The 12,656-nt window shown below is 36.9% G+C and overlaps 1 protein-coding gene across 1 annotated transcript in view; it reads right to left on the reverse strand.

Annotated features, from left to right (window-relative positions):
- lrrk2 (leucine-rich repeat kinase 2) overlaps positions 1-12,656 on the reverse strand; it is a 152,884-nt gene that overhangs the window by 17,833 nt on the left and 122,395 nt on the right. The window contains exons 40-44 of the mRNA XM_072562122.1: positions 10,483-10,673; positions 8,629-8,789; positions 5,383-5,553; positions 3,572-3,672; positions 1,628-1,822 (exon numbers count right to left, since the gene is read on the reverse strand). Of these exons, the coding sequence (XP_072418223.1) occupies positions 1,628-1,822; positions 3,572-3,672; positions 5,383-5,553; positions 8,629-8,789; positions 10,483-10,673 (819 nt within the window). The remainder of the gene's footprint in view (positions 1-1,627; positions 1,823-3,571; positions 3,673-5,382; positions 5,554-8,628; positions 8,790-10,482; positions 10,674-12,656) is intronic.

Here is a 12,656-nt window from a genome sequence, read left to right on the forward strand (position 1 = left end):
CAATGCTGATCAAAGGAAATAATGTGAATGAGACACAGTTATTCACTGTCATTTCATATAAGCATCTCCTTCACTGAAAAAATATTTATAGTATCAATTTTCTGACCCCTTATAGTTAGAGCACAAGTTAATGGCTTGAGAGAATTAGTTTTTGAGGAAACTAAATAAACAGCACCTCATTTTCCACTTGGGAATGCTACAGCCTTCTGGACTCAATATTGAGTTGAAAAATTTCTCCATGTCCTTAACCCAACACCCACACATAGGCCTTGTTGTCACATGGTCTGCTATTACACAAAACCCATTGTTAGCCACTAATAGTCCCACATTAGTAGCTATTCAATCACCTAGGCTGATCATTACCCATTTCTTTGTCTGCCCAACTGTTGTTCTTGCTCTCCTTGGGCTGTATCTCCACCTATCGCAGGTTCCTCACGAACAAACAACAACGAGCAGACCAAACACAGCCAGAAACCCTAACCACCATCAAAGTAGTTTCAGAAATGACACCCAGACTACTAAGACCCCTTGGAATCGTAGTAGTACACAAACCCACCAACTCTCTCAAACAAAAACTAACAAACTTAAAAGACCCAGTACAACCCATGGTCAAAACCAATGTCATCTACAAAATTCCATGCAAGGACTGCCACAAACACTACGTAGGACAAACAGGAAGAAAGTTAGCCACCAGGATACACAATAGGTCCCTACCCTATCTTCTGCATAAAAAAACACTTTACTAGCTACCATTAGTTCTGAGGAAGGGTCACTGGACCCAAACATTAATTCTGATTTCTTTCTACAGATATTGCCAGACCTGCTGTCCTTTTTCAGCAATTTCTGATTTTGTTTTGTGCTGATCATTGGGAAGAATGATTCTGTTCCATGAAATGTTTTTTCATAATTTACTACTCAACATGAGTATGATGCCAAGCGTACAACAGCGTGACTATTATATCGCAGATACAGCAGCTTCTTGATATCACAGACTTATTTATATCTTCCTTCCTTATTTTTCTTTTACATTTCATATATACGGATAACAAATTGAAAGACAATCTCTGTTCTGTCCAAACCATTCATTATTTCATCAATTTTCATTTTGCCTGGCTGTTTGATGCCTGTTTATTTTTTTCTCTCACTCAACAGATGTGGGCATCATTGGCTGGCCAGCATTTATTGGCCACCGCTAGTTGCGCCTGAGAAGATGGCAGTAAGCGGTCTTCTACAACCGCTATAGCCCATGTGCTGTTATATTTTTGTTTCTCTTTTTTGTGGCTCATTGTTGTTTCTTCTTCTCTGAGAACTTGCTGACTTAATACTATTTATCCTGTTCCCTAAAACTCACTCATTTGAATCGTTTTACAACGAGCCAATGTATGGCACAACCACTGTGCGAAATGGAACAGATTCCGAACTGATCTAGCAACTCATGATTGGGCTTGCACAGGGCACTGTGGGAAATCAGTAGCAGCAAGACTGTACTTGAGGATAATCTACAAACTAAAGGCCCAGTACTCTACCATTATCACTAAGTTAGGGGATCAAACATCTGTCTACTAAGTAATTTTCCTTATGGGAGCTCCAACTTATTTTTCATGAAATATTACACTTCTTTACATACCACAATAGCCTGCCCATCAGTGTCCAATTCTAAACAGGAGAGTTGTGCCTTGTCTCGTTGTCCACTGCCAATCCAGACACAAGGCTTTCTGCAAACAGAGCTTGTAGCTACCATGCAGTCTGCTGTGAGGTTACCAGGGACTATCATTCTTCTCTTCAAACAAAGTAGCTCTGCTGAATTCAGAGTCTCATACACCTACAGAAAAAAAGGGTGCATAAGTACACACTTAAAAGAGAGACAATATTGTTTAATATTTTTTGATGCCATTTATAGTGAAAATATTCAAAGTATATATTTTGTAAAAGTCTCTCCAACATATCTCTTGATATCTTTACACTTCAGTAAATAAATAATAGTTCTCCTGTCCCAAACTACAACTTATTTTTTATTTTTTCATGGGATGTAGGCATAGCAAACACATCAGCATTTGTCGTCCATTCCTAATTCCTGTTGTCCATCTTGAAATGAGTGACTTGCCAGTTTATTTCAGAGGGCTGTTAAGATTCAACCACATTGCTGGGGATCTGGTGTCACATATAACATGTAAGATGGCAGGTTTCCTTATTAAAAAGACATTATAGTGACCCAAGTGGGTTTTAACAATAATTGATAATAGTTAGCATGGTCACCATTACCAAGTCCAGCTTTATATTCCAAACATATGAATCAAACTTAAGGATTGGGATTTGAACCCATATCCGCAGTGCCTTAGCCTGGGCCACTGATTTGGTCTTGGTTTGGTTATCAAAGGACAGTAAGCCAATGAAGACTCTTTCTTTCGTATTTTCTATAGAGTGGCGGAATCAAACCTGCCTTTACATATTCTATAACAGTGTATATTGATGCATGATGTGCTGCTGTTCTATTGCCTGTAAATTAATGGACTGGAGAGCATTGCCAACAAGAATATAGTACAACTCAAGCCTTTCTCATTAGAACCAAGCAACAGAAAGCTTTCATTTTCTTTTGTACTGAAACATCTCAACAAAATTATTCTATAAGACAATTTCTCTCTGCCCATCCTAAAACATCATTTTTGCAAGAACCATCAGGAGTAGATAAAGGGACATTTAAACAAACATTGTAATCATATGTGTTTAAGACTCACAGGTGACAGGGTCTCTCCTACTGGCTGGATAGCTGACAAGAGCCCCTGTTCCCCCTTCTTGTGAAGTCTCCAACTGCCACCCTCCCATCTGATTAAATACCACCACACTAACAATGGGAGAATGCATTAAACTTCATTGAGTAAGAATGACACGATTGTGAGTATTGGTCAGAGAAGTTTGCCATAACCATCGATTCCTTCACACATGTTTAGTTTTATCAAATAACTCATTAAATACAAATAACATAGCTATGTAATATTAGAAACCAAAATAAAATAAAATGTAATTCCAAATGGAAATGTAATTGAATAACATCTACGGATTTGGCAGCAGTGACTGTGAAAATGTGTTAGTTTATCCTTAGACAGCCTGACAGTTTGATATTTTCTTAAAATAACTGAACTGTTTCCTAGCCAGATTAGTTCCTCATTAATTGCCTCTAATTGGATCACTGCTTAATTCTGGAATTTAAGAACACACAAAAAAAAGTGAGGCAAAATCAATTTGGCACATCAAATTTACTCTATGCAGAATCCAGGTGTATTTGTGCATGTTTCCTCACCATTTATGGATGTGGCCAAGAGTGGGCTTCCACACTGCAGAACACGCTAAAGATAAAAAAAAACTGCCCCAGCGAAAGTACTGGTAGCTATACACTGTATAGATAATATCCTCAAGATCAAAGACTTTTCGATTAATTTTATAAACTACATATTACACGAATGTATCCGAATGGATTAAATTTCACTCGAACTCCATTTGCAGATGGACACACATTATCATTTGTAGATTATTTTGGTTTACATGTTAATTTACTATTTTTGTTAATTCTTACCTGAGAAGCTGGTGGCCTGTCCTCAGGGTTTTGCTTCAAACAATCATCAATTAAACTTTGGACAGTGGGCCATGGAGCACAATCAAATTCTTTGACTGGATCTAAAAAGAAACAAACATTGCACATTTAATTCAGGTAAATGACGCTTTCAAAAGTCTACATCTTACAGAGGGCATAAAATATGAACAGAACTCCTCATTTAAAACGTTACGTTCCTGAAAATTGTGACTGCAAGTGAAATTACAAAGTGAATTTTAGGTTCTCATAGCAATCAATGCTAAAAGTAGAGATAGGTTCCTTCAGACATTTCTTATTCAGAACAAAAAACAACACCGTTGTAAATACTGTACCACACATGCTATGTATTTCTACCATCAATAAGTTGTAAAATAATTCAAAATATAAACGAAACTCTGTAATGTTAAGTACTTCAGGACCTTTGACATCAGAAAATAGTTTTAAGAAATTATCAAGTTAAAATGGTGTACATTCCGAAATGCCTCGATTCATAAACAAAATAACCTGTAAAGTAAAATCCATCTTAAAATATAGAAGGAAACAAAGAAATAATCACTGCAAATTTTAAAATTACACTCAGCTGAGGAGGTTTTAATTGGTCAATTTTCATCTAGTAACAGAAGCCCAGGACTACTTGCACTGACTATGTTCTGCCACTAGATAGCGCTTAAGACTTCAAAATGAATTCAGAATGGGCGTCAGCAGAACAGCAAGTACCTGGTCATGAAAATGGACACCGGAGATGTTAAAAATCAGAACAGACGACTGGAACAGGAGCTGGATGGGTGTGACAAGAGGGCTGGGGTAAAAATTGGGGCAAAACCTAGGTAGAAAATGGAATGCCAACTTGAACAGGAAGAATCTCCAGTGGTGGCAACAGATACCAGGGATGTTAGAAGTGAGAAGAAGGTAGAAAAGGAGTTAGAGAAAGGACAGAGAGTTTAGCATTGCATGCAGGAGTGGAAACATGAGGGTAAAGGTCTTGTTAGCAGGCAGGCCATAGAAATGGATATGCTGTTACTATTTAAGTATGACATGGAGGAGCCAGTGTTGTACGGGAACGGCCAAAGTTAAAAATCACAGGTTTATTTGGAAGCACTAGCTTTTAGAGCGCTGCTCCATCATCAGCTACCTGTAATGGCATTACAGTTAAATACTGTTAATTCGGGTAAAATTAGGATAAAATTAGGACTTTGTATAAAGGCAAAATACTGAAGATATTGGAAATCAAAAATACAAATAGTAAGTGCTGGAAATATTAATTCAGACAGTGCATGTGCAGAGAAAAAGAATGTTAATTTTTCAGGTCAATAATCTTTTGTTTAAAACCTATGTAGTTTTCCAAGTGTCAGAAGATTTTCATTGGGACTAAGAACAATTCAAGCTCAGTGTCAAGTTTGCAGAACCAAGCCCATTTTGATACTTGTGTATTGTGTGTTACTTCAATTTCTTTCTTTTCTCAATTCTAGAAGGTTATGCCTTAGCAATCAAAAGATCATAATTTCATCAAAAGTGATAATGTGTTCTTGGTAATTGTCCTGATGTTAGGAACCACATCTTTATCATCAGACACAATTCTAAGCTACAGCTTCGCCTAAGAGGAAGATAAAATGGAATTAGTCATAAATCACACGTCATGTTGTGCAATAATACTGGTCTTTAGAGGAACGCTTAATGTAATCTAACCAACATTTTCTAAAAAAAAAGTACTGGGATGAAAAATAAATTATTATGTTTTTTATACAAAATTTAAATAAAAATTATTTTGTCATTCACCAATTTAAAAATTTTACCTGGCAATTTCCCCTGAATCGCCATCTCATCAAAGTCATTTGGAAACTTCATTCCATAAGAGATTCTTTCACCATTAGTAATCAGATCATATAAAAGCAATCCAAATGAATAAACATCAGCCTGATGATTATAAATGACATTGCCTTGAGCAACCTCTGGTGCTCGAAATCCTAGCAAACAAAAAATAATAATTATGTAAATTCAGAAACACTTAATCAAGCTAACATAAAAATATTAGGATTCTAGCTGACTGTAATACTGGACAAAGTCAGATCCCATGGCTTCAAAACCTAGCTTCATTATTATAGGTTTTGCTTTTGCAGTTGATTACCATGGTGGTTAGTCACTGAACAAATTCACATGCTGTCACTAATTTTTTAGTTAAAAATATAAGTTTATCCCTCAAAATAAAAAAAAGCTTTGAAGACAGTTTATAAAGATTTTAACATAAAACAGCAAACAAACTCTTCAAAGCTATACAGCAATATCCTTTACAGATACTCATTCCTAATAAAGTGTCCTTCTGCTCGTGTAAAATTGTTCTATTATTCTTTTATTCTTAAATCTGATATTTCTAAACGGAACTCAAAAACACTCATGGCCTTTGGTCGGTTTTCTGATATGTCACAAAAATTCAACTTAGCAAACACCTCATCAATTAGAGTCATAGAGATGACTCTAAAAGCACGGAAACAGACCCTTTGGTCCAACTTGGCCATGCTGACCAGATTTCCTAAATTAATCTAGTCTCATTTTCCAGCACTTGGCCCATATTCCTCTCAACCCTTCCTATTCATATATCCATCCTGGACTTTTTAAATGTTATAATTGTCCCAACCTCTGCCACTTCCTCTGGCAGCACATTCCATACACACACCACCCTCTGCATGAAAAAGCTGCCCCTTAGGTCTCATTAAGACTTGCCCCTCTCACCATAAACCTATGCCCTCTAGTTCTGCACTCCCCCACCCAGGGGCACAGACCCTATCTATTTACCCTAACCATGCCCCTCATGATTTGAGGTTACCCCTCAGCTCCAGGGAAAACAGCCCCAGCGTATTCAGCCTCTTCCTTAACTTCACAGATATCCTCCCGATTACTGGACTGAATCAACTTGTCTTGAAAATTTTGTTTGTTCTAAACAACTTTCTGTCCTCCTAAAGAAAAATGCATTTACCCTCACAGAACTGAAAGCACATATCTATTTTACTTCTATTTTAAATTTCAAATTCCCAAAATAAATATAATACATCTTTATGATAATGTTTAATTCCATTCTGCTAAAATCATTGGTACACAAATTTATCAGCTGAAGTCAGTTTGGGCCACTGAATTCACTCCAGTGTTTTATTGCCATTCCAACTTTCAAAATCTTGACATAATGCACTTTCCAGAAAGCTACTTGCTCCTTTTCAATATTTCGGTGTTGCTACTGATTGTGAAACACTGCAATAGTGATTTTTCACTTACTCAATATTGTTTTTAAATACCACGTATATTTGAGTAATAGTCAAATTTTTTGACTACGTTTTAAAGTTAATTTACTTTCGAGAGGCTGAAATTCATGCCTGTCAAAATTCATACTGCATCATTAGCAGAAGGCCAACTGATCTCTAAACGAATAAAGAAAACAAACGAATTATGATCATTCTGAAAATCTGGAGCAGAATTTACCAGCCAGCAGACTGGAAGACCAGATGCAGAACAAATGACAGACTGGAAAGTGAGAGCGGGACGTGACGGCTGTCACACTGACTCATAAATGTTGATCTATTATCTGAGAAGAACTAGGGTCGACTTTTACACAAGATATATATGGAAAATTCCAGGTTATTTGGCCAAAGAAAGGGGTCGACTTTTACATGAAATCAACTATTACTCGAGTATATGTGGTACATTATACAAACAGTCTGATGTGAGATGTATTTGCCAATTCCAATACAATCTGTTCCATGCAGAATGTCATAATTCAAACCTGGCACCGAAGTTAGAACTAATCGACAGTGGGTTGGAGAAGCAAAAGTAGTCTCTCTGCAGGGATAAGAGCAATTTATTTTGAAACAAAAAGGGCAGAGAGAAATAGGGCAGGGTAAACAAACAAATTTGCTATCTAATATTATCTAGCAGTACTTGATCATGATAAGATGTCCAAAATTAGAGGAATATTCTGATGTTTGGTTTTAAATGCAAGTTGTTCTTTACTTCTTTCACTAATATATTTTGATTTGATGATCATAATTCTAGAAGTGAAGGGCAGAGGCAAAATAAAACTACATATAATCTTCACAAAACCTTGAGTTCATACAAAATATTGGATTTATTGAATAGGTAAAGCAATTGATGACGCGAAATATTCTACCCACAATCTTGTCCTTTAAGTCACGTCATACTTTCTTAATTATGACATGACGCGAAATAGAGGGAGCAAGGAACATTTCAGAAGAGAACCATCTGATTCATATTCAGTTTTAAAGCCCTTAGGTTGCCAGATCAGATAAACAGAACTGCTTTTTTTTCATTTTGGAAGAACACAGACATTGAGGACTTCGGCTTTAAAGAAAAATACAGTATTAGATTTAGTATACATGAGTAAGTTAATAGAGTTAGATAGATTAGGTAGGAAAAAGACTGGGCCTACACTTTAAATTTAGAATACACAGCACTAGGTTAGGTAAGAGGAAATGCTTTTTTCCTTGCAGTCATGAACCTCTCAAATAAGTCGCCAACAATTGCAGCGAATGCAGATTCACAGTACATGTTCAAAGAAGAGTTGCAAGTATCCCAGGAGTGGAAACATCTCTGAATATAGAAAGCAAGTTGGATTTGATCAGGAAAATTTCAAGAAGCCACGATGAATTGATCAAGCTTCAGAGAGGAACTTAGCAGAAATTTTCATCATCTGACTAAAGTTGTTTTTATTTTCATTCTTCTCAGGAGTTTGTATAGCTGTATGGGAGTAACAATGTGGGGCAGGATTGTGGTGGGTATATATCAATTGAAGATCATAACATATTAAGATGCGACCATATAACTTACTTTCTGGTCTTTGCCTACCCTGTTCAGAAGTTTATTTTACGGATTGTTACCAAATAATCTAAACAGCAGTGAACTCCAGTTATGGATAGAGTTTTGGCCCAATGGTAAACAAGCTACATTTATGAACACAAAGACATCAAGACTAAATTAAAATTTTCTAATAAAACATGGTTCAGAGGATCCTAATGTTCAAACTTGTAAATTTATACCTGGTGTGCCTTCAGAGCTCTTGATTCCCATTCTGCTGCAATACTGAGCAATTCCATAATCAGCAATTTTGGCAATTATAGCAGAGTTAGGATTGAAACTGAACAGCAATACATTGTGAGGCTTCAAATCCCTATAAATTATCATTGATGAATGCAGATATCTGTCAAAAAAGATATAACATGTTAACAGTCAAGGGCAAGCATAAGCATTTTACAGAATTTATATTTGGGAGTGAGAAAGCAATAATCTAATTGATCGATATATATCCAGTAAGTACTTATGAGAAACCTATGATTTTTATTCATCACCTGAATCTGGCCTAATATTAAGCAAAAATGCAGAAGTCACTTCAAACGATTAATTATCATATTATAAAGCTTCAGGGAATTAATTCTGACATGTAACTCTGTAAAACCTGTAACAATATAAAGTTTGCAGCAGTAAAATGTTTCTGTACAAGATGACATTATCTTTAGGATTAATTGTCTGGGTGTAATTATTGTAAATCTACCAAGAAACAAAATTAAGCTATTTTAGTCCTTGGAATATCACATGCAACTCTGGACTTCTTGAAAGGGTTCGGAAAAGATTTACAATGATGTTGCCAGGGTTGGAGGATTTGAGCTATAGGGAGAGGCTGATTAGGCTGGGACTGTTTTCCCTGGAAAGTCAGAGGCTGACGGGAAACCTCTTAGAGATATATAAAATCATGAGGGACATGGATAGGATAAATAGACAAAATCTTTTCCCTGGGGTGGGGGAGTCCAGAACTAGAGTGAGAACAATAGTTTAGGTTGAGAGGGGAAACATATAAAAGGGACAACTTTTTCACGCAGAGAGTAGTAGGTGTATGGAATGAGCTGCCAGAGGAAGTGGTGGAGGCTGGTACAACTGCAACATTTAAAAGGCATCTGGATGGGTATATGAATAGGAAGGGTTTTGAGGGATATGGGCCAATGGGACTAGAATAAGTTGGGATATCTGGCTGGCATGGACAAGTTGAATTGAAGGGTCTGTTTCAGTGCTGTACATCTCTATGACTCCATCTAGTATTTGCTTACTGTGTGCCATTTACTATTTTACATTATAGAGAGAAATGTTACAAAAAACCCAAAAGGTATCAGCTTTCTAGAAGTCAACTTTATTTTAAATGAAGTGACATGAAGTAGTCAACATGAGTCTAAGTAACACTGATAGAAATGACTTGGTAATAACATTCAATAACACACTATTTCATTTGTGCTTCATACTTCTACAAGTTGCATTTCTACACCACTACTCACTTCCAGAGGGATATCAAAAAGTGTTTTCCAAATTAAAGAAAAATCTATTGATTTGCAGCAGCAGGAAAAGAAGTGGTTAGTTGAGAGTAGATTCAAAACTCAAGACTTTAAGAGAGCTTCTGAAAGCAGAGAGGAGGCAAAACAGATCTACCTCCTGGGCCAGATAGACCATTCAATGTGAGCAATATCATAAATAGTTATGAAATAAAACATCAGTCTATTACATATACTGTTCTTCTGCTAGCATTCATTCTACAGTTGAGCTTTTTGTTGTAAAACACACCAACATTTTTTTCTTTAAACAATGCCAAAGAAGAAATAATCTTTTTTCTCACCTTTCCAAAATTAAGTTAAAACTTGCTAAAAATTTACTTTCTCTCAGATTTCTCGTTTATATTAAGAATAATGGCTGCAGTTAACAATCATGGTTCATTACAGGTAAGATTCCTATTTAAGTTTCTTACTGACAAACTTAAAAATAAGATCCAATATTATAATTAATAGCTTGAATTTATCCTCCAAAGTCTGGTGCTAATTACAACAAGCTGCCATGTAGTGAATTATAGCTACCTTAAGCCATCAGCTACATGTAAAGCAATCCGGTGTTGAAGTGTTTGAGTAAGGTGGTCTTTCTCATTATTAAACAGGATGTCCAGAGAACCTTTGGGTGCCAATTCCATTACCAACATCTGGGGTCGAAAGTCAGCCGCCAATAGAGAGACCAAACTGGGATGATGCAAATAACTAAGAATTGCAAGTTCCTGAATATAATAGAATTGAAGTTATTAATTTTCTCCAGGCAAGAATAATGAGGTAGTTTCAAATTTGGGTGGAATTGACAATTAAATATTAATTTCACTCAAAATCTAAGGATTTTTTAAAGAAGTATTCTTTATCTCAGCTTTCCACTCAAACTCACTTCATTGAATTTAAAATGTGCCATGAACTAATGCATTCTCAAAATCCATTAATAAGATGGCATGCAAGCACAGGAAAGGTTTCTGTCTTAGTACGTTTGTAAGATGATCTTGGAATACAAATGTAACATGTGACACTACTAACAAGCAGAATGTGTTATGAAGATGCAATGAAGAGTAGGTTTCAGACATGTTCAGTCACATCAATAGCTTGTAAAGATTGCTTCCAAGTACGAACAGGTTTTTTTTAGATTAGATTACTTACAGTGTGGAAACAGGCCCTTCGGCCCAAAAAGTCCACACCGCCCCGCCGAAGCGCAACCCACCCATACCCCTACATCTACCCCTTACCTAACACTACGGGCAATTTAGCATGGCCAATTCACCTGACCTGCACATCTTTGGACTGTGGGAGGAAACCGGAGCACCCGGAGGAAACCCACGCAGACACGGGGAGAATGTGCAAACTCCACACAGTCAGTCACCTGAGGTGGGAATTGAACCCGGGTCTCTGGCGCTGTGAGGCAGCAGTGCTTGATGTTCTCTATGGACTGTGACTATTTCAATGAAACAGTATAAAATTACAAATTACAATTCAAGTAATTTGAATAAAATTATGAATAATCAGTACTTGAGGATTATTTTTAAATCCAGGTGATGATTACACATTGAAAGGTGAACACTTTAAGGTGTTCCATAATAGCTCTGGATCATGCGGCATGCAAAAACAATTGGTAAACAGGTGTGTGACATAGTTGATGGAGCTAGGTGTACAATCCTGATGAAATACTGCCAGTCTTTAATGCCTCCAATCAAAAAACGGACTACTAGTAAAAGATTAATCAAACGTGACTATTAATTTCTCTTTGCATTAATTTACTAGTGAGGAAGACAACACGGTACAGAAATTGGAATGAATGACTGTGATATGCTTAAAGAAATTAGCAAGACAGAGGAAGAGGTTCTGAGTGATCTGCCAGGCTTAAAATTTGATAAGTCTCCAGGGTTGGATGAAATCCCAGGCTGATGGAGGAAATAGCAGGGGTGCTGACAATAATTTTCAACTCTTCTCTGGCCACAGGATAAGTGCCAGAGGACTGGAGGACAGCCAACATGATACTGTTATTCAAGAACAGATCAAGAGCTAAATTCGGAAACTACAGGTCAAATCAGTCTAACCTCAGCAGTGAGGCAAATATAGAAAGCAATTCTGAGGGTTACAATTAATTTGTACTTGAGAGGCAGAGATTAATTAAGAACAAATGGTTTTGTTAATGTGACATCTGACCAGCTTGATTGCATTTTTCAAAACAGGTGACTAGGTGTATGGATGAGGATACTGCATCTGATGTTAATTAATTGGACTTCTGAAAGGCTTTTGATAAGGTGCTGCAAGGGAAATCTACAACGAAGGTAACAGCCCATTGAATCCAAGGATATTTATCTAATTGGATTCAGAATTGGCAGAGTAGCACAAAATAGAAAGCGTTGGATTAGGGCTGTTTGTGTGACCGGAAGCTCATGTCCAATGGAGTTACGCAGGTGTCAATGTGTTTTGGGGCTCATGCTAATTGTGTTATATATAAACAATTCACACTTGAATGAAGGAGGGTTGATCAGTAAGTTGGTGGATGATATGAAAACTGGTGAGGTCGTAAAGTGTGAAGGGGTCAGCCAAGGTTACAAGAGGATATAGATGCACTGGTCAGATGGGCTGATCAGTCACAAATGGAATTCAACCTGGATAAGTGTGAGGATAGGCACTTGGGCAGGCAAAAAAGGCAAGGGAATACATGATGAATAGCAGGACCCTGGCAAGTGCCAAGG

This window comes from Chiloscyllium punctatum, chromosome 44 (assembly GCF_047496795.1).
Source record: "Chiloscyllium punctatum isolate Juve2018m chromosome 44, sChiPun1.3, whole genome shotgun sequence".
Taxonomy (NCBI): Eukaryota; Metazoa; Chordata; class Chondrichthyes; order Orectolobiformes; family Hemiscylliidae; genus Chiloscyllium; species Chiloscyllium punctatum.